The 24,599-nt window shown below is 49.6% G+C and overlaps 1 protein-coding gene across 1 annotated transcript in view; it reads left to right on the forward strand.

Annotated features, from left to right (window-relative positions):
* PAK2 (p21 (RAC1) activated kinase 2) overlaps positions 1-24,599 on the forward strand; it is a 1,353,994-nt gene that overhangs the window by 338,290 nt on the left and 991,105 nt on the right. The window contains exon 3 of the mRNA XM_069618088.1: positions 20,145-20,245. Within this exon, the coding sequence (XP_069474189.1) occupies positions 20,145-20,245 (101 nt within the window). The remainder of the gene's footprint in view (positions 1-20,144; positions 20,246-24,599) is intronic.

Raw genomic sequence — 24,599 nt, forward strand, 5'->3', positions numbered from 1 at the left:
AAACGTGCCCAAGATCACACCGTTTTTTAGAGATTCAAAGTCTTGCAAGGAGTCGGAAAGAGTTTAGAGTGGCTCAGAAAGTTTAGCCAAAGTGTCCCAGGCACTCCCAGGTTCGAAAGCCGGGGACTAAATCTACCCCGTACAGTCGGTGGCAAGGGAAGCCAGGCGGAACACAGTACCTTAAATGGAAAGGATCCTCCAGCGGTGGCAGTTGTTCCAGGCAGTGACAGCAGGGCTCGACGTCGGTCAGGGGAGAAGAAAATCTCGCTGAAGAGCAGAAGAGGACGGTCGTAGCACTGCCCGGGAAGAGACCAGCCGCGGAGTCCTCCGGTTAAAGGGTTTGCACCGACTTTCGCGGTTAGGGGGGTAAAGTGTGGTATTCCGGTTGCCGGGGTGCTTGGCACAGGCAAGGCGGCCACGAGATACCTCGAAGACGGGAAAGAAGGCGAAAACTGGTTGTCCCCACCAGTCAAGGGAAGGAGCCACTCCGTTAAGAGTTCTCCTCGGTCGTCGGAAAAAGTGGTGAGACGGTTCAGCAGGGCTCCACCGGTTGGTGTCGTCGAAGCAGGTCGGCTCAGCTCTTCCCTCGTCGGATTCTTGGTCCTGTGGCGACTTCTGAAGTTCCAGTCCCCAAAGCCCTGCTTTTATGCAGCAAACCCCCCATTCACCCAGCCTAGCTGTCACTCAAACATGCTAAGTGGTGAGCCGGGCGGCTCACCACTTGGGCCAATCAGGACGGAGTGCGACTTGAGTTACCAAGGTAACTCAGTCCAAGGTGCCTAAATCCCCCTCCACCCCTCCTAAGTACCCCAGACAGAGTGGCACCACTTTGGAGGGCTTCTGTGGAGAAGCCCGCCAAAAGTGGAACAAAGGGCTCCACTTTGGGTCAGAATTACAGAGGTGAATACCAACGCCATTTTAGAATCAAGTTTTGGCAAAATAACCCGACCGGGGTTATAATAATAAATATATAAACCGGCGGTATGTTTAAGGCTACCGTAAATAAATAATTAAATGTGTTAGCCTAAAACAATGGGAAATCCCATAGGGAAATATTCGCGGTCGAATATAAAAAGTAGTTTCCACTGCCACCAGCCAAAACTCGATCAGGGGGGACGGAGACGTGCCCCTCGACTAACAGACCCTGGGGCAATCGAATTGCCCCAGCCAGTACGTCCACAATATGATGGTTTGTACTGGTTCTGTTCAGGATTCAAGACTAATAAAGTCTTTGGTGACTTTACATGCCCTGGGAGACAGTAGTCAGTCCCAGGGTATGGAGTCTATGTTGGGGAGTCCCTAGGACACCCCTGGGTCACTGCACAGAGGGTGCTGTGTAACCCATATCACAAAAACACATGAGGCCCTATGGAGTAAAAGACCCCATAGCCCATTCAACACAAGGTTTGTCCAAGATCACACAGTTCAACATGTCCAAGAGTGAGGGTAAAAGAGTCTCATTCTTGGCAGGAGAAAAAAATAAACCCCAGAAATCCAGCAAAGCTGCTGGGGGACTCACTAGGTAGGGAAATTCAGCCTAAACAGAGAATTCTCCCTAACAAGTCCATCTCCACCGACCGTTGGGTGCTGGACGCTCTGGCCCGGGGACACGCACTCGAGTTTCAGAGAAGATGCCCGCGCGTCCCCCCCGTGGCCAGGAAAGAACTTCACGTCCCTCAACTTCTTCTGGAGGTAAAGGCGATGCTCAGGAAGGGCGCCATCGAACTCGTCCCAAAGAGGCTCCGGGGCTCCGGAGTTTACTCGAGATACTTCCTCGTGAGGAAGAAGACGGGAGGATGGCGCCCCATCCTAGACCTGCGACGTCTGAACAAGTTCATCAAGGCGCAGAAGTTCCGGATGGTCACCCTCCAGCACGTCCTGGGGCAGCTGGAGGAAGGAGACTTCCTATCGTCGTTGGACTTGGAGGATGCCTACTTCCACATTCCCATCCTAAAGGGGCACCGAAAATTCCTCAGGTTCGTGGTCCAAGGGCGTCACTACCAGTTCAAAGCCCTCCCCTTCGGACTGCGGTCGGCACCCAGGGTATTCACCAAGTGCCTCGCACCGGTGGCGGCGCAGCTGCGCCGCGAGGGGATCCACGTCTACCCCTACCTGGACGACTGGCTCATCCGCGCCAAAACGAGGGAGCTCGCCGTGGACCACACGGCAAGGACCGTCCAACTCCTCACGGACCTGGGATTCTCCGTGAACTACGCCAAATCCCACCTGGTGCCCGCGCAGGACGCACTGTTTCTGGGAGCGAGGCTCGACACAGTGTCCCTTCTGGCCTCCCCGTCGGAGGAGAGGACCAGGACCATCATGGGTAAGGTGTAACGGATGTTGGTGGCCGACGCGGCCAAAGTGAGGTCCATCAAGTCCCTCCTCGGGATGATGTCTTCCTGCATCTACCTCATTCCCATGTGCAGGCTCCGGATGCGCCCGTTGCAAGAATTCCTGGATGCACGCTGGGTCCAGACGACGGGCAACTTCGAGGAAAGGATCAAGCTCGACGACAGCTTCCGACGAGCGATACGGTGGTGGGGCACCCGCGCGCATCTGACGGCGGGCATGGACTTCCAGACCCCAGCCCACCAGGAGACAGTGACCACGGATGCCTCCCTGGAAGGGTGGGGAGCGCACACCGAAAATCTGCACGCAAGGGGACTTTGGCTCCCGACGGAGAAGACCCTGCATATCAACGTCCTGGAGCTCCGTGCAGTGTTTTGGGCCCTCAGGTCCTTCCTTCCATCCCTCAAGGGCAAGGTGGTGAGGATCTTCACCGACAACACCACCACCATGTTTTACATCAGGAAACAGGGCGGAACCAGGTCCCCAGCACTGTCCAAGGAGGCGCAGGACCTGTGGCATTGGGCCGTCGCCCAAGAGATGTTTCTGGTGCCGTTTCATCTGGCAGGGATAAAAAACACCATCGCCAACTCACTCAGCAGGGAGCTGCGCTCGTGCCACGAGTGGGAACTACGGCAGGATCTAGTGGATCGCCTCTTCCGACGGTGGGGCACACCCCAGATCGACCTGTTCGCGACGGCGACGAACACCAAGTGCCGGAGGTTCGCCAGCAGGTTTCCCCAGGCGAGGAGCATGGGCGATGCTTTCTCGTTCCCCTGGGAGGGCCTGTTCCTCTACGCGTTCCCTCCCTTGCCTCTGCTAATCCGGCTCGTCAACCAGCTCAAGAGGTCACGGTGCAGGATGATCCTCGTCGCACCTGCGTGGCCGAGGCAGATATGGTTCCCGGACCTTCTGGACTTGTCAGCGTCCCCGCCGATCAAGCTGCCGGCGGACGCGGATCTACTCTCCAGGGAAGGAGGCGCCATCCTCCACCACGACCCCAAGTCGCTGAACTTGCAGGCCTGGCTCCTGCAGCGATAGAGTTTGGAGGATACGACATACCGGCCGACTGCAGAGAGGTTCTTGCAAAGGCCAGGGCGTCCTCGACTCTAAAGTGCTACGGACACAAATGGAAGAGGTTCTCTGTCTGGTGCCGCGCACAGAAGATTAACCCTCTACGGATTACGGCTCCCCAAGTACTGCCGTACCTGCTGACGCTGGCCAAGGCTGGGCTGGCACACGCGTCCATCAAGATTCATCTTGCTGCGATCTCCCGATACACCAGAACCACGGGGCGGACGTCCTTGTGGTCTCATCGTCTGGTGAAAGAGTTCATGAAGGGACTATTCAGATCGTTCCCGCCGGAGAAGGCTCCGGCCCCGGCGTGGGAGCTCAACGTGGTGCTGACAAAGCTCATGGGACCTCCATTCGAGCCTTTACACTCGGCCCCGTTGAAGTTTCTGTCGTGGAAAACAGCGTTTCTCGTGGCCATAACCTCCGCACGACGGGTGGGAGAGATCCAGGCCCTTTCCTGCAAGGCTCCGTACTTGACTTTTCACGACACGAGGGTAGTGCTCAGGACGCACCCCTCCTTCATGCCCAAGGTACCGTCGGACTTCCATCTCAACGAACCCTTGGTGTTACCTGTGTTCTTCCCGTCGCCTTCGTCGCCGGCTGAGAGGACTTTGCACTCGCTGGATGTGGCTAGAGCGCTGAAGTTCTACGTGGACCGCACGAAGTGTTTTCGGAAGACGTCACAACTCTTTGTAAACTTTGGACCTGTCAATCAGGGGAAGGCTCTCTCGAGGCTTCCATTTCCAGATGGCTCTCTGGCTGTATCATGTACTGTCACCGGTTGGCAAACCGACCGCTGCCTGGCCGTCCGAGATTCCATTCCACCAGAGCGATCGCAGCTACCACGGCGTTCCTATCTGGTGTGCCCCTGCTGGACATATGCAGGGCTGCTACGTGGAGGTCGACGCACACCTTCACGAAATTCTACTGCGTCGATCGGGATTCCAGGGAGGAGTCCAGGGTCGGCCAAGCAGTGCTGCGCAACCTGTTAGCCTGAGGTGAGCCTGGCGAGGAGGTAAGATGCTTAATGTTGAGTTTGATGTGATGCTTAATGTTGAGCCTTTGCCACCTCCCGTGGTTGTGCATGTGTGTACTGCTATGTATTCTTTATTCATGAGCATGTGAATCCATGCCAGACCCCATGCTGGAGAAGGAACAAGTTACTTACCTGTAACTGTTGTTCTCCAGCATGGGTCTGGCATGGATTCACATGCGAACCCTCCCGCCTACCCCTCTGCGGCTCTTCACTTGGTCATACTGCCACTTCACGTGCTTCCAAATCTGAAGATGGCTGCCAGAGGCGGGGCTTAGGTAGAGGGCAGTCATTGGCTGTGGTCAGTATGACGCAGAGACCAGTGATTGGTTACTACTACGAAAGACAGATCAGAAACGAAACTGATACTGGTTTTTTCTTTACCGAGGATTCCCAGCCTGACGACGGGGAATATTCATGAGCATGTGAATCCATGCCAGACCCATGCTGGAGAACAACAGTTACAGGTAAGTAACTTGTTCCATATTAATCCCATTCCCAATTAATGTGAATTCAGAGTATGCACTATCTCTAAAATCTTCAAGTATCTAGCGCATGTCTCCCCAATGTCTTCCTGACACTGGACTGCTCATTGTGTGTCTGAAAGGTGTAAGCGTTTAATATAATGACTTTGTGCCTTTTTTTATTTATTTTTTTCAAATTAAGTTTTAGAATGTTCTCATAGTACAGTAAAACAAATCGCATTTACAACCATGCCTTCGGTGAAATGTACTTATATTTCACCCCAACCCATGCGTTCCCTTGTAGGTCCAATGTGGGCTCACTCCTGATTTCAACCCCTTTTATACATTGGTAAGTCTCTCCAGGTTATTTAGTGACCATATTTCTAAAAAAACAGAAGCCAGGCCCCTTCAATACTTATTCGCGTCTCATCCATCAGGTGTGTTAAGTATTCCATGTCTTATATAGCCCTGACTTTTAGGACCCATTCCTTTTCTGTGGGAGCTGCATCCCTCTTCCATGCCTGAGCTACGCAGCTTCTGGCCGCAACCAACAGGGTATGTATCATGTGTCCCACTCCATCTTCTACCCTGAACAGTAACGGAAGGCGGGGATAACTTCCTATGTATCCCGTCCAACCCCTCAAGCCATATCCGCACTGACTGCCGATATTGCTGTATGCAGGGACATTCCCACCACATGTGGTGATGGGTACTCCGTTGCTGTTGGCATTTCCAACAGCGTGAGTCTGCCCCCAGTTACATTATTGCTAGCACGTTTGGGGCATACTGCCAGTGGTGAATACGTTTGATAGCCTGCATCCTATACTGAGGTGAAACTGTGGACTACTTGAATCCTTTACATATTGTGGTCCATAATTGATTTGAAATATCCCTGCCTAGGTTCACCGTCCACCTGGCTCTCACCGGCAAGACTCCACCCAAATGAGTGTGCCTAGGTTCCCCATACAGTCTGGTGATATGCCACTTTGTGTCTGTCCCCTGCAGTAGTGCCCTTTCAAATGTCGTGAGTTCGTGCCTCCGATTGTTTCCCCATCTCTGTTCCGTCAGCACCCCTTTTAAGCTGTAGGTAACGAAATACTGATAGCGTGCCTATCCGAAGGCATTCCTCCAGATGGTCCAAGGGCAGGTAGTTTCCTTCTGCCCACATCTGTCCAGCCCAGGTCAAGCCCACCTCATACCAGAGATGAAAGAGAGCCGGATCGTTGATCCGGTCTCTCAGGGGTGGGGCCCAAATGCAGCTCAATGGCAGGGGCCATGAAGTGAGCAATTGTGTGGCATTGCTCTCCTGCCACACCAACCAGAATACTTTCAGGATAGGATACAGCAACACTCGTTTGGGTATCTCCCTCTGCAGGACCCACAACCGTGCACCCAATGTTACCTGTGCCAGGACAGAGTTTTCCAGATGGACCCACTGCTTTCGTGTCCCGGGTTTAAGTGGTCCACCATTATTCGTAGCTGTACTGCCTTACAGTATTTCTTCAATGTCAGGGAAGCTCACCCCCCCCCCCCCCCTTGTGGTAAGAGCAGTGTGTTGTAGGCCACACTCGGCCGCGCCCGTGCCCACAGGAAACGTAAAAGGCCCCTTTGCACTGTCTCAAAGTAGGAAGCCGGGACAATTGGCGGTAGCATCTGAAAAAGGAATAGAAATTTGTCGAAGATTGTCATTTTGACGCAGTTTAAGCACGCTATCCAGGAGAGATGCAACCTTCCCTATCCTTGCAGGTCCAACCTCACCCCTTTGCAGGATAGGGGGGGATAGTTATTTTCAAAGAGATCCCTGTCCTCTCTCGTAATATCAATCCCCAGGTGTCTGAACCCTTCGTGCTGTATTCGAAAGCCAAGGCCCGGACGTAGTCCTCAGCAGCTTGGCTCCCTTCCCCAGCATGAAAGCCATTTACTTGTCCAGATTAATTTTGAAACCAGACAGTTCTCCATATTCCTCTAAAGTCTGTAAGAGATACTGGACTGATGTTATAGGGTTAGTAATGTAAAGCAGGGCATCGTCGGCGAAGAGGCTCATCTTATAGTTGGCATTTCCAATTTTCACCCCTTTAATTTTGTTTCCCCCTACCTTCAGTGCACGTAGTTCCATAACAAGGGCGTATTGCAGGGGTGACAATGGGCAGCCCTTTCTGGTACCCCTTTGTAGCTGCAGGGCCCTAGAAGTGCCCACATTAATCATTACTCTGATCCTTGGTGTTGAGTTGAGAGTCGCAGTCCAGCCCAACCATTTGGGTCCCATACTGACTTTCTCTAGAACCCCCTGTCATGAAAGACCAGCTGACCCAGTCGAAGGCCTTTTCTGCATCAATCGCCAGAAGCAGGCCCCCACTGCGCTTCACCTTGGGTGTAGTCCAGATATGTACGGTCTTGCATAAATTATCTAATCCTTGCCTGTTGTGCACAAATCTTGTCTGGACCAGCTTGGGGAGGTAGGCTTCCAATCTGGTTGCCAATATTCAGGCAAAACTCTTAGTGTCTGTGTTCAGCAGTGAGATCGGTCGGTATGAAGAGCACTGTTCCCTGTCCTTGTCCGGCTTGGTGATGACGACTATCAATGCTTCCAGGAACGTGAGTGGTATATTTCCTGCTCCCTCAATGGACCAGTGGCTCCGCGAGGAGCTCCTGGAATTGCTTTTAAAAATCTGATGTGAACCCATCATCTCTCGGGGTTTTAACCGGCTTGAAACTGCCTATTGACTTCTGCAACTCCTTGGCCGTGATGTCTCCTCCTATAGTTGCTCTTTCCTCGACTGTCAACCACAACATGGGGAGCTGGTCCAAATACTCCTTTACCCTCCCGTCATCTTCTCTATGGGATTGCACGTACTCCACAAAGTATTCTTGTATAGGTTCCCTTGCCGTTACCATTTGTCCCTTCCCTGATCTGGTCCACCTTCCTCTCCACTTTTGCCTCCTTTATCCTATTCGCCAAGAGGATCCCCCAGTCAGTCTCCCTTCTTGAACTTTTGCTTAGCATACTGTAGCCTCTTAACCATATCCCCTATAAGGAGCGAGTGCAGTTCCGTCCTCCAGTCTCTCATGTCGTGCAGAAGCGCTTTCTGTTTAGTTCCCGTTTGTCAGTCGGGCCTGCATGTTTCGTATCTCCCCCTGTATCTGTTGCTCCATCAGTGCCCTCTTCCTTTTCTTCTGCGCCCCTTCTGCTATCAAGAGGCCCCTGAAAGTAGCTTTTGCCGCCTTTCACACATAATTCATCTCCTGAAAGCTGGGTGCTGCATGAGGCCATGGTTATGCCACCGGGGCGCCCCCCTGTCCTTTCCAACCCACCACTCCACCGGGCCCATCTCATGGTCGGACCATGTCACTTTTTCAACCCTGGGGGCGGTAGCGAGGTTCCTTTTTGCTCTTGAGGTATCAGCGAGAGGTCATTTCTGGTATGTTAGATGTGGGGGTGGTGGGAGAAGGTGCAGCCTCCTTGCTGTGGGTGATGGACACTCCAGATGTCAGTCCAGAAGTATTCCTGGAGGAGCTGTGCAAAGTGCTTATGGACCCTGTCTTTCGTCCTCTTCCTGTCTTTTGCAGCGACCACCAGTCTAACCCCGGGTCCAAGATCATGTTGAAATCCCCTCCCACCATCGTAGCCCCTTCGCTCTAATCTTCCAATACGGCACACACCTTTCTAAGAAACACATAGTTCTCGTTGGGAGTGTAGACTGAGGCTAGGGTGATCCTTTCCCCCCTCAAACCGGCCCTTCACTTCTATGAATCTGGCCTCAAATCCCCTCTTTATTGGTTCCTCCTTCAGGTGCATGGATTTTGCCAGCACTATCCCCACCCCCTCCTTCTTTGAGGTTGCATGTGAGGCCCAGTACATTTGCCCAACCTCCGCTCCCTGTTCCTCTCACTCACGGTAGTGGGTTTCCTGTAGAAACGGCACCGCCAACTTGGATTTACGGAGGATATTGACTGTAAGGGACCTCTTGTTTGGGGAGTTTAGCCCTTTTACATTGAGGGTTGCCACTTTGAACCTATCCATCGCCTACCTTGGATATTTCCTTGCCCGCCACCCAATTCCTCCCAAGAGAACTTTGATCGGAGCCCATGAATCTACAGTGTGAGCCCCCTCCCCCCCCGTAACTCTAACTACCCCCAAAAACTGTTTGTGTGAGACAAACTTAGCTTGGGTCGTTGACCCAGCCTCCGTGAGACCCTTGGATATGTCCAGGCTACTAGGACAGCGTTGGACCCTGACCCCACCCTGCCCGAACATGAACAACTACTATCAACCGTAACTTTTTGTCCCTTTTTTTCCCCCCTTTTTGTCATTTTCTTTCCCCCTTCCTTTCTTCCTCCCTCCCCTGTCTTTTGTGATTCACCATTAGCAGCGCGTTGCTCAGTGTCATCCACGGCCCTTAGATTGGGAGGATTGAAGCTTCTTGGATTTTCACTCATTCCCTTCCTTTTTGTGGCCCCTCGGCTGGGCAAAGGCCTTATTGAAACCTTCCCTCAGCTTGCGTTGGCCCTCCTGATCCTGCGGCTGTCCCATCTTATGTAGATCCTTGACAGCGGGGGCTGCTTCTTCGCCATGCAGCAGTTGGTAATGCTGTCCGTCAAAGGACAGTGCGAAGGGGAAGCGCCAACGGTATCTAACCCCTTTCTTCCGAAGTCACTGTATCTGGGTCTTGCATTTTCTCCTTTGTTCCAAGGTGTGGGATGACAGATCTTGAAAGATGCTCACTGTGCCCCCTCCCATTCTATGTCGCTTGTTTTGCGGCCTTTCCTCAGGTCCTCTTTGTCGCTGTAGTAGTGGCACTTGGCTACCACTGAGCGTGGGCCACCCGTTGCTCCAGCACCTCTGTGAACCCTGTCAAAGCAGATTTCCCAAAGCAGGCGCCTCAGCAGGCAATCAGTTGGAGCTTCAGTTCCTTTGGGATTTCGGTCTCTGTGCTGGGGATCCCCTATATCCTTAGTTTGTGTCTCTAGCTATTTTCCACATAGTCTCTGTCTCGCTGTCCTCTCACCCTGGAAGAGGTCATACGCGTGGTTCCTGTGCATTCCCTCCTTTACTGTGTCCCATAAATGCATTTACTCCTTCACTTGGTGGCTGCTCCCTCCGGTCTGTGTGCAGGCTGCGGGACGTCCTCCTTCTCCCCTCACCCCCTGCTGTGTGCTCCTTTTGCCTTGGTTTCTAACTTTCTGTAGCTATGATGGCACTACAGGGGACCTGCCACCTCCTCACCGTATCTCTGAGGGTCTTCTATTGTCGGGTCAACTTCTTGTCCGGTGGGGGAGCAGGCCCAAAGTATGCCTCTGTTCGGCGTTGTTCTGCTTTCCCTGGTGCCTGGGACCTCCGAATTGCACTTACATTTTTGCAATTGATCTCGCGTTTGGCCCAAGCGCCTAGGTCTCTTTTATCCATCGCCGCTGTTGTTGTCTTGGAGGGGGGGGGGGGGTCCTGCTCCTCTCACAGCTGCTTCAATTCCCGGCGGGCACTGGGGTGGTCCACGGCTGCCCTTCATCCTCCATCAATCCTTGGCCCTGCAAGCTGCAGGGCCTCCGGGCTGATGCAGCGGGCTCGCCACTTGGTTCCTCAGGATCGTTTTTATTCCGGATGTCTCTCCTCCGGGATCACGTTGCAGCCCTGTGTCGGGCTATCGCGAATGTGGGGGGTTTGCAATTCAATTGCTTTGTTCATGTTGGTGGGGTGCAGAGCTCCCAAATCACGGGGCCAACTTGGTCTGTGCTCTCTAGCGGTCTTGTGCCTTTTAATCTACCCTGCTTTAATGGGACTTGGCAAATCAGAATGATTTAATAGACTCCTAGATTATGCATGTTATTTAGTACTTTCTCTCCTCCTCCTCCTGCACCTTTGGCTGACTCACACCCTGACACAGCCTTCTCTAACCTTCATCTCGCTAGCTCCAACAATCTGGATGTCCTTGCCCCTGTCATGAGGCTCTGCTTGAAACCCAAATCCAAGTGCAACTCTTGGTACGATTCCGACCTTGCTGCCCTTAAACGCGAGTGTAGCGTGGCGGAGAGGAAGTGGAGGGCCTCGGGCGCACCCCCTGACAAACTGGCCTGCCGCCTGCTCCAATGGCAGTACAGACTGGACTCTGTCCTCTCTAGGAAGAGAGCCTACATCCAAGCACGCATCTAATAACTCAGTTGAACTTTTTAAAATATGCAAGGAGCTGGACAATCTTGCTGCAGTCTCTACTTCTCCTGTTCCCTCCCAGGCCCTCTGCACAGCCTTGACCTCCCATTTCACTTCTAAAACTCAGGGCATCCTGTCCACCCTCTCTTCCTCTACCTCCCCTTCCTCCTCTACCACTCCTGGCCCGTCTGAGGCGGTCTCTCCTCCTCCTTTCACCTGTTCACCCCTGACAATGTTTCTAGACCAGTCCGATTTATGAAAGTCATCAATGCAGGTTCTCCCCTGCTCATCCAAAACTATCAAGGACCACATCGGCACCCTTGCTCCAGCCTTGACCCATTTCTGAAATCACTCCTTTGCCAATGGAACTTCCCCTCCCCTTTAAGCACTCTTGTGCACCCCCTTCTAAAGAAGACTTTGTCCGATCCTTCTTCTTCGGCTAACTTTCGCCCGATCTCATCACTCTTTTCCTGGGAAAACTCTTGGAAAAGCTGGCTATCTCCCTGCTTAAACTACATACTGAATCTATTTTTTTGCCTCCATGACCACCGGTCTGGCTTCAGAGATGCCAGAAGCACGGAAACTGTTATCCTGAAAACCTGTGAAGACTTGCTCTCCAATCTTAACTCTACTCTCCCTTCTGTCCTCATTCTCCTTGATCTATCCTCTGCTTTTGACACAGCCAACTGTGCCATCCTGCTCAATCGTCTCCAGGACAACCTTGGTATTACTGATCAGGACCTGGCCTTGTGGACTTCCTTTCTCACCGACCGACCCTCACTGGTCCAACTGGGGTCTTTCCTCTCTTCTATCTCTCTCTCTCTACTCGTGGTGTTCTTCAGGGGTCTAACCTCTCTCCCTGGCTCTTCAACCACTACCTGGCACCTCTTGCCCCTCGCATCACTACTTTTTGCTCCAATTTTCAATGTTATGCGGATGTCACTCGACTCTTTCAAGCTCCCCTCGGCCTCCTCTGCTAATTCTTTCATACAGGACTGTCTGGCCGCAATGATCTCTGCCTTAATGCCAGTAAGACTGAGATCCTCCTTATTGGGACACCCGCTCCCTCCTTTCCTCTCTCTGGCTGCCCACTCTGGGCCCTCTTCCTGCTCCTTCCTGTGAGGCTAAGAACCTTGGTGTCCTTTTCGACACCACCCTCTCATTCTCTCCTCACATCTGACGTCTCTAAGAAGACAAACTATCAGCTGAACCTCCTCGTAAGTATTATTCCTTTTCTCACTTTCCCCGAGAAGCTCACTGTCGACAGAGCTCTGGTCCTCTCTATGCTGGACTATAGCAGCAGCCTCTTTCTAAATCTTCCTGCCTCGACTCTTCGACCGTACAACTTATCCAGAACAGGACTGCAAGACTTGACCTTTGCCTCAAGCCTAGGGATTGCATCTCTGCAGCTCTGAAATCTCTTCACTGGCTGCAAGGATCAACTTCAAAATCCTCTGCATTGTCCACAAGGCTTTCTGGGTCTGGGACCGCTCTACCTCCAACTTTCTCTTCCAAAACATCTTCCTTATCGAGCTCTCCGCTCATCCACTCCAACTCTCTGAGGGTCAGACGCTTCTCCAAGCAGAGAGGTGGGGGCAGATCTATCTCCTCGGCCGGCACCTCCCTCTGGAACAGCCTCTTAAACTTGAGCAGAACCACCTCGGTTTCCGAAAGCAACTCGAGACCTTCCTTTTTGCTTCCGTTTTCTCTCTTCCTCTCCTCTGCTGATGTCCTCTCCTCCGCTGATGCACTGGACTGCTCCATGCACTGGTCACCTGGCCACCCTCTGAACTCGGGCCCAGGCTCCTGCATGTCCAGTTGCCCTTGCTCGTACTCCCCAGCACTTAATGGTCTGTATCTGCAACCCTACAGTCACTTTTCCATGCACTTATGAGCTACCCGCTGGCTGCACTTGTGAGTTAAGTGCACTTCCCCCTTCCCTCCACTTGCAAGATTGGAGACACACAAGGCCTAGTAAGATTATTTTGTCCTCCCTTGTGTGCCCCTCCTTGTCTTGTTGTGCCTAGAAATACTTGTGTACAGGCACGTTATACATGCCATTAAATGCCACATGTTATGTAAATTCAAGTGAAGTCTTGACATAACCTCAAATTTCACCAATATTCTCAATGAAGAGTTTTATTTCTGCAGTTAAGCAAGAAACAAGCTTGCTCAAAAATCTACTATTGTGTTGAACGATGTGTTAACTTGCTCATTATTGATAAAATTAGGTATTTATTAAGCACGGACCTAGCATTGGGATGCAAGGTGCACGTGAAAATCTTAGGGGAAGAGCACTGTGAGGGCAGAGAAACAAGGGAGGGGGAGCTAACTGGAGAGGGAGGACAGGCAATTTAGCAGTAAGGGATCTACAAGTAACCAGAGGGGGAAACATTGGGGAGCAGATCATCCAGTCTCGTACATTGTGGGGAGTGGAGGGTCTGTGGACCTGGGTGTTAAGGAGGAGCCATTCCTTGAATAAGAGGGTCTTGAGGTCCTTCCTGAACTGTAGAATACAGGAGGCCATTCTGATGTTGATGGGGAAGGGGGTTCCAGAGTTTTGGGGCATAGAGAAGAGACTGTCTTCTGGTTCTTTCCTAGTTCAAGGCTGCACATGCCCTTACTTCTGGTGCATCGTAGGCCTCCAGAGACGCTGATTTTCTCAGTGAGGTAGCTTAGGGTATTTCAGCGAGACAGCCTTGTAGATGATGCGGCATGATTTGAAAATGATACAGGCTTGCAGTGGGAGCCACTGTAGTTCGATTAGGTTAAGGGTGATGTGGTAGAATTTGCAGAGTCCTCCGGTGTTCAAAACTGTTGGGAACGGAGTTATTTAGCTCCTGGTTATTGCCCAGGAACACGTGGTTGGCCTGACGCCCACAGCTACAAAGAGCTGCACTTGGGCCAACTGGTGCCATTCAAACATGGCCATATGAAAACGCTGTGCGTTTTGGAGTTTGCTTAAATGGGCATTAGGACAATATTTAAAGCAGAATGGTTCATATTTAATTAACAAAGTTAAAGTTTGCATCTAATGTGGAAGTTACATTTGGGGAACACTAGGTAATAAGCTTCTTAATGGGTTATGCTGAATTCCCAATAGCTGCTTCTGCTAATCAAATCTTTATTTCGATGCCTGTCCTTTGAGTCTTGCTTCAACATGCAGGACACGTCTCAGGGTTGCTAGGATAGTCGCTGGGGAGCCTTCCAAAAGGGCATTGCTACCATCCAGGTGGAAGAGGACCAGGGCTCTGACAACAGATCTGAAGTTGTTTCTGGGAAGAAGGGCTTGCCTTTACAAAGGAGAGCAAGTTGGTACCATGCTGTTAGTGTCCTCCTTGCTATATGCTGTTTGAAGGAGAGTTAATGGTTGATGTCTAACCCTCATGCTTAGGGAGCCAGCTCTGGATGTCGCGGTGTTGGTCAGCAGTAGGAATTAATTCTTGGAGGGGTTAAGCTTCAGTTATGCACTAAACATCAACTGGATCGATGTGAGGCAGGCCATCAGCCTGTGGATGTCTTCAATGGACAATATCTCGAGGTAGAGCTGCGTGTCATCTGCGTAATGATGGGTGTTGATGTTGGGAGGAGGGTTCCAATCTGTCCAATGTAAAGTTTGCTGGGGTAGAGGATGATACCTTTCTGGACTCCACAGGTGATGGGTAGAGTTTATTATCAGGAGGAATACATTTGTACAAACTGGTGGCGATAAGCAAGGTAGGATTTGATCCAGCTGAGGCTCTCGCTGATCTGCCTGCCCCCTCCCCAGGACACCACCCACCCTCCCATCCCGTGCTCCTCCAATGGAGATTGACAGTGAAGTTCCGGTAGTTTACCTTGTCGAAAGCTGCTGAGGGTTTGTGGAGAACCAGGAGGCAACAATGGCTGTCATTGAGGATTTTAGGAGAATCATCCATCACCTGATGGTAGCCATTTCTGTGCTGCATCTGGGTTTGAATATGTAAATAGGTTAGTGCTACTGCTAATCCTCTTTAAGAGATACATTTACAAACAGATCTAAAATATGTCAGCATTTCATGAGGCAAACATGACATCAATACTTCTGTGTGTTACAAATATACTGCATGTAAAAGTGGAAAAAAACATAGGAACAGTAACCAAGTTTAACATCATTCCAATCTCATCGCAAAGAGCAGATTGATTAGTGCAAAAACATATTGAACAGTTCACAACCCAGCCGATTTGTATTGTCCTCAAATACAATAAATGATTGGGCAAAACATTGCAGCTTATTCCTAAGCAGTAAGTTCACTAAATGAAACTGCTTGGCCACCAGAAGTCGGTAGAGAAACTGTAACTTCCACATGAGATGCAAACCATAACGTTAATTAAATATGACCCATTAAGCTTTAAATATTGTCCAAATACCTAGGTAAGCAAATTCCTAAACGCATAGGGTTAATGTTATATGGCTGTTGGTATGGCACCAGTTGGCATTTGGAACCAAATGTAGCTCTTTGTCTGATGGTGTCAGGCCAACCACTTTTTCCTGGGCTATAATAATTAATTTAGCATTTATATAGAGCTGCTTATTACCCTCTATAACCAGGAGCTAAATAGGTTCCAGCTCCCAGCAGTTTCGAAACCCGAAGACTCCTCAAATTCGACCAACTGCAGTGGCTTATGCTGCAATCGTGTATCATCTTCAAATACACCTGCATCATTTACAAGGTCACAAAATGAAACGGCTGGTCCCCCAGAAGTCAGAGCTTTACTGACTTTTGGTGGATCAGCGGTTTCATTTAGTGAACTTGCTGCTTAGCAATAGGCTGCATTGCTTTCCCCATTGAGCAATCTTTTTTATTTTATTGTTTCAGCTCATAAAAATAAGCCTTTCACAAAATAATACAAAAAAACAAGAATAAACATAATCGCGATAAATACAACGAAAAAAGGAAAGAAATCCATTTGATCATACTAAGTAGTGCAAAATTGAAAATAGAATTCATCAAACCTCTGCCCAGTTCCCAATGAAAAGGCTGTGTGAGCTATAACTCCTCCAGCCTTTTAATGACAACACAGAAAAAAGCATACAGGGCTACAACCAAGTTCACTCCATTCCCCAACATAAGTCTGACCCTAAATAGATCTACAAGTTCTGTCGAACCCAGATAGCGCAGCCCAGCGTCCCTGAAGGCTAAACACTGCAAAACAGTATGCTTCAATGTTCTCTCAACACATTGGTCCGTACAGAACCTACAGTAAATATTTGAAAGGAGTTGTCCCCCAAGAGTAGGAATTTGATTTATGAGGAAGCAAATGTAGACTCTGAATATTAGGACATATACATATTGGCGAGTTTCCGCTCTTCCTTCTAAATCATGCATACTTGGTGTTACAAGGAAAAGGTTGCCAATAAATCACAGGTTTCACACCAGTCTACCGTAAACAACTTTTTAACCAGTTTCGGTGTGATTTCCAGCTCTTCTGTTGTCAAACCTATTTGAAGTGTTTTACGCATTCTTCCTTAAACTCTTCTATTGAAATTCCTGACTGTAGAGTGGATGCTGTCAAAGAAGATAATGTCAGCAAAAGCTAGCCAGTTTAGTGACAAATTAGCTAGCCTAACTAGAAGTGTGACTCCCGAATACCAGAGTCTTTTTAAGTCTGAGATGTAGAGGTTGAAGAGAGCGGGAGCCACGACACAGCCTGGTCTTAACCCAACAAAGGTGGGGGACAAGGCACAACATGGCCCCCTCTCTGGTCAATCCCACCCTCACGACAGATTTACTGTGCAGCAGAGCCAGAAGTTTAAGTCTTTTTAGTGCGATATTCCAGTCCTGGAGTTTATTCCATAACGTGTTCCGACTCAGTTTGAAATGCGCTTGACATGTCTATAGATGCCATATAGACTGGGCCCAACTGACTGAGGTCAACTAGTGCATTAGAACTGTCGCATTCAGTGTAGTTACCATGCTGAAATCCCACCTGCAAGGTCAAAGTTAAGTTCAGTGGCTCTCGCTGATTGTTTAGGTCTCTAAGCAACAGGGAAGAAAATATTTTACTGGAAGAATCAGAGAGCAATCAGCCTGTAGGGTCTGCAATGTCTCCATGTTTGTGTACAGGTATTATAATCGACTGTTGCCATGTGGAGGTGACTCTATGCGTTAAATAGATCCTCTTGAAAGCAGTGAACAAGGTGCCCAGCCAGAGTGGGGGAATCTTTCTTTATGTGAAAAAGCGGGATACCATCAGGGCCCGGGGATCTTGAAGCCTTTGCTTGCCCTATAACACACAAGATGTCCTCTTCCTCCCAGGGGAAAGTCCCTGATTCGTAGGAAAGCAAGAGTCAGCACGCAACCTCGTTCACGGGTAATGCACATTTTTCCCCATAGTAGGCAACCCATGTCTGCTCTGATATGGAAGATACCCTTTCCCGATCAGAAGTGTACGTTTGAGCCTAGATTATAAACCAAAAACGGGTATATTTGCTCTTCATCAAAACCAGAAGAGTCTCCTGATTCCGCTCAATATATGCCTCCACTCTAAATTATTTCAAGGTTCCCCTATATTCACCAAGTTTCTTTCCAGGATGTGCTGTGGTGCAGGCAAGGATAATACCTTTTAATTTTCTAAGGTCTTGCCTTTTGTCCTTGCCTGCACTATTTTTTCATCGAATCGATGTAGATGATTTTTGTGAACCCTGAAACTCTTTTTAGCCAGCAGTGCAAGACATTTACTAAGAGTTCCACTGAACAACTCTGCTGATAACTTGCCATTGCTTATACCCTCATTTTCAACCAGTTGAGCAAAAATCTGAAGAAAATGTTTACATGTGACTGTGTTCCAGTTTAGAAAGTCCACCTCTTGCTGGATTTATGAAGGAAACTGTTGGGTTAACCGTGCACCTCAGAAATGGCCAGCTCGGGGTAAGTATCAACGGATAATGATCACTTCCTAGAAATGGGCCATGCTCCAAAGGCTGACACCTCGAGCCCTGAGCAGAGGAAACATTAAAATGGTCAAACCATGACCATGTTTCCCCTGCTCCAGGTGTGGAATTCCTGCCCACACTCCCCTCTCACAGACAAGCATATTTCCAGGCCCCAATTACACAAGTGGCTATCCCGCACCTGAAGGTGGTCTTTGGAAATTAGGTAAAGATCCCCTCATAATGGCCCCTGTTCTGAGCATCAGCACACCGGGTATTAAAGTCACCACCCATGATAATTGAACAATAATCATTTATTGTATTTGATGACGCTACAAATCTGATGGATTTTTAACTGTACGATGTTTTTTTGCACTAATCAATTTTCCCTTTGCTTTGAGATTGGGGTGATGTCTTGGTTACTATTTCTATGTTTTCTCCCCTTTTCCAACCTGTATATTTATAATACACAGGTTTTTATGTAATGTTTGCCTCCTGAAATTGTTTAGGTCTGTTTCTACATGTTAATACATTTATAGCTTTGAGTGTGCTAGCAGGAACACTAATTTATTTCCTTATTTGCAGTGCTCCATTCCAAGCTAGATAGGGAGATCTGAGTAGAAGTGCAGCTGGGCCTGAAGCCAGATTGTTAGGTCTGAAGGAGATTGTTGGCTTAGATGTGTTGGATGAGTTGCATGGTTACTGCTTTCTCAAGAATCTTACCTAGGAAGGGAAGACGGGTAATGGGGCGGTATTTGCTGAGGTCATCAGGGTCCAGGTTTCTTTGGAAGCGGGAGGATTTGTCCACTTGTGAGGAAGAAGGTGCCTTGAGTTGGGGAGTTGTTGATTGTCCGTAAAGGGAGGCATGCATCAGTCGGTAGAGTGAGTACAGAGGCAGGGAGGATGTTGTACGCAAACTGTGGCCTTGATGGATGCTAAGGTGGCAGGGCAGTCTTTTACAGTTAGTGCCTTGAAAGTCGTCCAGGTATTTGTGATTTTGCAAGATGGGCTGTGTAGCGTGCTGTCAGTTGTGGCGTTTATGTTGGCGGATCATGCTGATATTGTAGATGTTGGATTTTTCAGTGGAGTTGGTATGGGTGGGTCGGGCAGGGCGCTGCATTGCTTTATGACTATGAAGAGGGCTCTGCTTTCATTGTGGGCCTTGGCTGTGGTGTTTTGGTAGTTGCTGTCCTCCTCTGTGGAGCACAGAGATTCTTGAGTAAGGCTATGTTGGATGCACTGCAGGATTTTTCGCCAAGTCTTGTCTTGTTTTCTGATTGTTCTTTGGTTGAAGTTGAGTTCTTGAGTGTACCAGTGTGCAGAAGGTTTAAACTTGAGGTTGTGGTGTTTCACTAGGGCATGGCGGTTGATGTTGGTAGTGAGTTTGGTGTTGAGTTCTTTGAAAGTGAATTGCAGTACTGGTTCATTGGAGGTAGACCAGCCCATTTGAGGTGGAGTTGGGCGAGGTCTTCTATGAGAGCCTCTACTGAGACGTTCTTGAATGTTCCGAAGGCTTCCTAGCTGGGCTTCTGATGGGATTGTGTTACTGGTGTGGTGGGGACTAATGTCAAAGGGGGCTGCCAGAGTGTCTGACCAGACAAGCAGGATTGTGGAACCTGTGATGGAGTGGGGGCAGGGCGGTGATGATGAGCGGATTGGGTCTATAGTGATGCGGGTGAGGTTGCTGCAATGCAGTGTCCATGATGATGCTGGTGAGTGGCGTAGTTGCTGATGCGTGGGGATTGGGGCGATGGTGTGAAACATATTTGTGGGAGCTTCCTCGATTTTAAAGGGCAGGGGTTTTGGTCCTGGGTTCTTCTTTGTCTGCTCTTCATTTCAAACTCCTGGGTGAGACATGCCCTTGATCTAAGAGTTAAAAAAGGGGCAGGACTAAGCAGGTGTGCGTGGCTAAGGTTGCATGACAAAGATACACTCCCACTTGCTCACCAATTGCAAAGGAAAAGTGGCTGGACAGCTGCTTAAGTAGGGAAAAGGCTGGCAAAGCAAGAAGGCACCAAACGATTGGCAGTGATTGACAGGTGGGATTTGGGTCATGTGACCAAGATCAACTTGCACTGCTCACCAACTGCTCCTAGTTTATAAGCAACCTTTATTGGCTTGGCTTAGTGAAGGCTGTACTAAAAGGCATTATGTAATCGTATTGATTTCAATACTCCTTTTGTCTTATTAAAGGAAGCAAGAAAAGGGAGAAGGATCGTCCAGAAATATCTCCCCCCTCTGACTTTGAGCACACCATTCATGTTGGCTTTGATGCAGTAACCGGCGAGTTCACGGTGAGTACATTACATCCAGGTACTCTGTTTTTGTATCTTAGCCAATTTCCTGGTTTATCTCTGTGCTAAAAGCCACCCAAATCATGAAGGATCACCTCTCCATTTGCAAGGCCACCAAGACCTGGTTTTGACTCCCCTCTGTTCTTGCAAGTCCCATGTGGTTATCTGAGCCAAGAGACCACCCTACAGGTAACATGATAAGAGAATCTAAAGTACAATGAGGTTATTGACTTCAGTGTGTTGTAGCAGTTGCACGACTACTGCTTTCTCAAGGATCTTGCCTAAGAGAGGAAGATGGGTAATGGGGCAAATTAGTTGAGAAGTGCATTATGGGGTATAGTAAGACATTTCTTTTTTAAACACTTTAGCAAGGTACACTTCCCTTAGCATTACAAACAGTTGCGGTACAATAGTCTTAGGACCCTTGTAGTTCTTAGTTTCCTGTTACATGTTAACTGCTCTTGGTATAAGCTATAATACAATCATTCCCATGGTACACAGAGGTCAGCATCCCTGGGTGGTTATCTCGTCCGTGTTCATATTATACATATATGCCTGATAGCCTCCCCATATATTCTTGGGACACTGGGATGGTAGAGATGTAGTATTCTTCCCTTTCATTTGAATACATTGATTCTTTTAGCCACAAATGTTATGTTGATTTATATCGCACACCGCTACTACCCACAGGCAACTGCCAGGCGCTCACCTGGCTCTGCAAGAAAGAGGACTGGTTGGTTTGTGATGGTGGAGGGATAGGATAGGTCCAGAAGTAGGAGAAACTGGCATCTGTCTGTTGGGTTGCAGATGGGTTGATTGCGTGCACTCGCTTGTTGTATCCGTAAGGGGGAGGCCCATTGCTTGGGTTCTTTGTTATATGTGAATATCTGTTATGTTGGGTGTGTTTGTTTTATACGTAAATTGGCTGGTGGTTAAGGTTGTGCGCACTGGCTTATTTTTTATTTGTTTTAATTACTTTATTTTGCATTTTATCAACCACAAACATACAGAGGGTCCGATTCCCTCCCGGTGCCACCCGGCGCAATAGAAAATTGTAACAAAAAGCAGAAAATGAATATCAACACAGTCATTAGATAATTCATCGTTATTAGGCCGCATTTGTAATCCGGTATTGAATATATGGGCCCCAAATCTCTGGGGGACGAGAATGTAGGGGCAAGGTCCGGATAAAGGCTTTCTAGGTGTCGTAACAATAGGCAACATCCTGAAGCCACCCCCGAGGGCTGGGTGTGCGACCCCTTCCCCAAGCCATGGCCACCCTCCTGCGCGCCACCATAAAATTGCCCGGCCAAGCGTCTCGTTGCAGGCTGCAGGGCCCTTGTACATCCCAGCAAGGCCATGATAGGATCTGGCTCTAGCAGTTCCCCAATAATGAGAAAGATTTTTGCTTGCACCTCCGGCCAGAACCTGGAGATCCGTGGGCACTGCCATGCCAAATGGAGAAAGCCTGCCGGAGCAAATGCACACCTGACACATGCGGCCGGGGTGGCGGGAAAGTGTCTGTGACACCTAGCCGTAAGTTTGGTGTAGAAAATTAAAGTTCGTTAACTTATATTAGGAATTTAGGGATGCTTTCTGTGTTTGCTTTAGCACATAAACCCAGTCCTCGTCTCCGATGGGGCCACCTCCTCCACGGGACCTCTCCCTCCCACTGTGTATCCAACACCAACCCGCTGTAGATCTGTGAGACCAAGGGGCCCTCCCACTGCGATTGGATCATCCCTTGCAATAATGGCCACATCGCAGGCTGCGCCGGGGACTTGGTAAGGAGGCCTTTAAGCGCATGCCGCAATCACAAATAAAAGACCTCTAGTGCTGTCCTCCCCCCCGCTCTTTCACATGTTGGACCGCAAGGAATATCGCCTATATGAACAGCTTGCTGAGGGTCTCAATTCCTAATTTGCTCGCCCATTGTAGAAAAACCTGTTCGCTAGTTATAGCCAGCCCGGGAATGTGCTGTGCCGGTAGGAGGGGCGACTACAGAGTGGGGATGCCTACCTTCCCTGCCATCTTTTTCCAGACTGCACAGGTGATCTTGACGACAATTCGCATTTTAGCCGACTCACCGATCACTGCCCGCAGCAGGGCAGACACACCAGTGCTCTTTCCACTTGTACGTGTGGTCTCACAAAGTGTGTGGCATACCAATGTCCAAGAAATTGTGCCTGCCCATCCCAGTAGTATTGTTCCAGGTCAGGTAGAGCCAGGCCCCCTCTAGTCATTGGTTGTCAGTGTTGTGTACGCTACTCCTTGCTTGTTTCCTGGCCCACAGCAGATCAAGAATAAGCCCCTGCAGCCTCTGAAAAAAGGTACTCGATATCAATAGGGGGACATTAAAGAAGAGATAAAGGAATTTGGGGAGCATGATCATTTTATCCAGCGACGCGTCCAATTAGCGTTAGCGGAAGCAGCTGCCATCTCATCACTGTCACTTGAAGATTCCCAATGACCCTCCCATAGATGTCACGGAAGTGTTCCTCTTGATTGCGAGACACCAGCACTCCCAGATAGCGGACTCCCGTGGTCTCCCATCTAAGGCCGAACTAGTCTCTAAATGCCCTAGTCTCCTCCGTGAGGGGGAGCACCACAGACTTGCTGTGATTGATTCTCAGGCCTGAGAAAACCCTAAACCTCAGCACTTCCCTCACCACCGGGCACAGGTTATCCTCTGGATGATCAATAAAGAGGGCCACATCATCTGTGTACAGAGACGTTATCAATGTGTGTGGGCCAAGGCACAATCCCCTCTGGATGTGATGGTCCCTCAGGATCACCACCAGTAGCTCCATTACCATTGCAAATGGAAGTGGAGAGCGAGAGCGCTTCCCTGCCGGATCCCCGCATTTCGAAGCCGGCAGACCTTGCTAGCCCGGGGGTAGCGCTGTTGAGTGCAAACAAGATGGCTGCCCGATTGAGCAGCTCCTTGGCCTGCTGGAATAACTCAGCAGTTAAAGCATCCTTTCTGTGCACACTTTTACTCCTTTACAGCTGCGAGGATCCTAATACCTGCGGCACTACCTCGCTTGAAAATCTGCCCGGACGGTGCGACCCAACGCTGGTGATACAAGAAGCGGCCTGCGTGTGATAGCCGCGGTGCGTATACCGGGCACGGCTTTACTCGTCCTGTGAGCGGGCTGCAGTGCTGTTATTGTCATGAAGTCAGGGGCACATTCATGCAGGGGTTGCATGCACAGGAGACCTGGGTAAGGCGCCATGCTCATGAACAAAAGTAAACAAGAACATCCATTTAACAACAAAAAGCTTTTATTATGGACATAGCATTTCAGATGCATTAACCTGGAGGGTTAACACATTATAAGATGGCCGCCGCCTAAAATTAGGCTGACTTCTTCGCTTTCAACCTGCACCTGATCGTGGATTGGCTGCCCCCTGCCATATCCACCAATCAGGGTCGCCGGTAGGCGAACGCCGGCCCTCCTCGAAGGCACTCGAAGGCACATCCCCTGTCCTAGCCTCTCCAGAGACCAGAGCCAGGACCCCTTCCCGTTTTGCCCCAGAGCTACTACCTATCCTGCACCTGAAGCTTCATCCGCCACCAACCGTGTAAAAGGCATCCCACCCGTGCGCGACTGCAAGCATATTTATATGCTTTTGACTCGAGGTACTCTTATTCATGAACACGGTAAATCATATGCCTCATATCTCCACACGCTTACTTAATGCGACTTGCTGCCTAGCCCTCTAACGCATATCCCATTCCCGTTATGTACCCTACACCACCGCTTAACTGCTGCATCATGTTTTCGTTTTTTTATCCCCACTGTATTTAACAGCTTCTGTGACACTGCTCACCAACAGTACCTATAATCGCTGCCCACCATTGCCTGAATGCATGCGCCTCCCCAAGGGAATCTTGCGAACTGCCCGAGCCTTAGCTACTTTGTACCTTGCTCCCTGTGCCAAACTGTATAGTAGCGAGCATTGATGTGCCACTCCCTAAATAAGCCTCACATGCCCACTACTGAGACGAGCCTGTATAGACTGAATGTGAATGTTCTAGCATCAGAATACCCTGGCCATATCAGAATTAGCCTATCTCTGCTTATGTGAATCCGCCTACTACTTTGCATTACTGACTTAGCACCTAGCATCTTAATTTAACTTCTTCTGCATCTTATGTGAATCGCCACTGCTGTATACGTGACTCATGCCCTTACTGCCTAACTATTGATAGAGAAAGCCCTTTATTAGCCCGTTTTTTCGCCTGCCATACTTATCATCGTACTTATTGCTCCGTCTCTATGTGCCTGCCTAGCATGTACGCCTAGTTGTTGCCTCGCAGCATTTAACCTTAGAGTGTATTTTCCAATCT

The sequence above is a fragment of the Ambystoma mexicanum genome, chromosome 10, assembly GCF_040938575.1.
Source record: "Ambystoma mexicanum isolate Mex_15411 chromosome 10, UKY_AmexF1_1, whole genome shotgun sequence".
In the NCBI taxonomy this organism is placed as follows: domain Eukaryota; kingdom Metazoa; phylum Chordata; class Amphibia; order Caudata; family Ambystomatidae; genus Ambystoma; species Ambystoma mexicanum.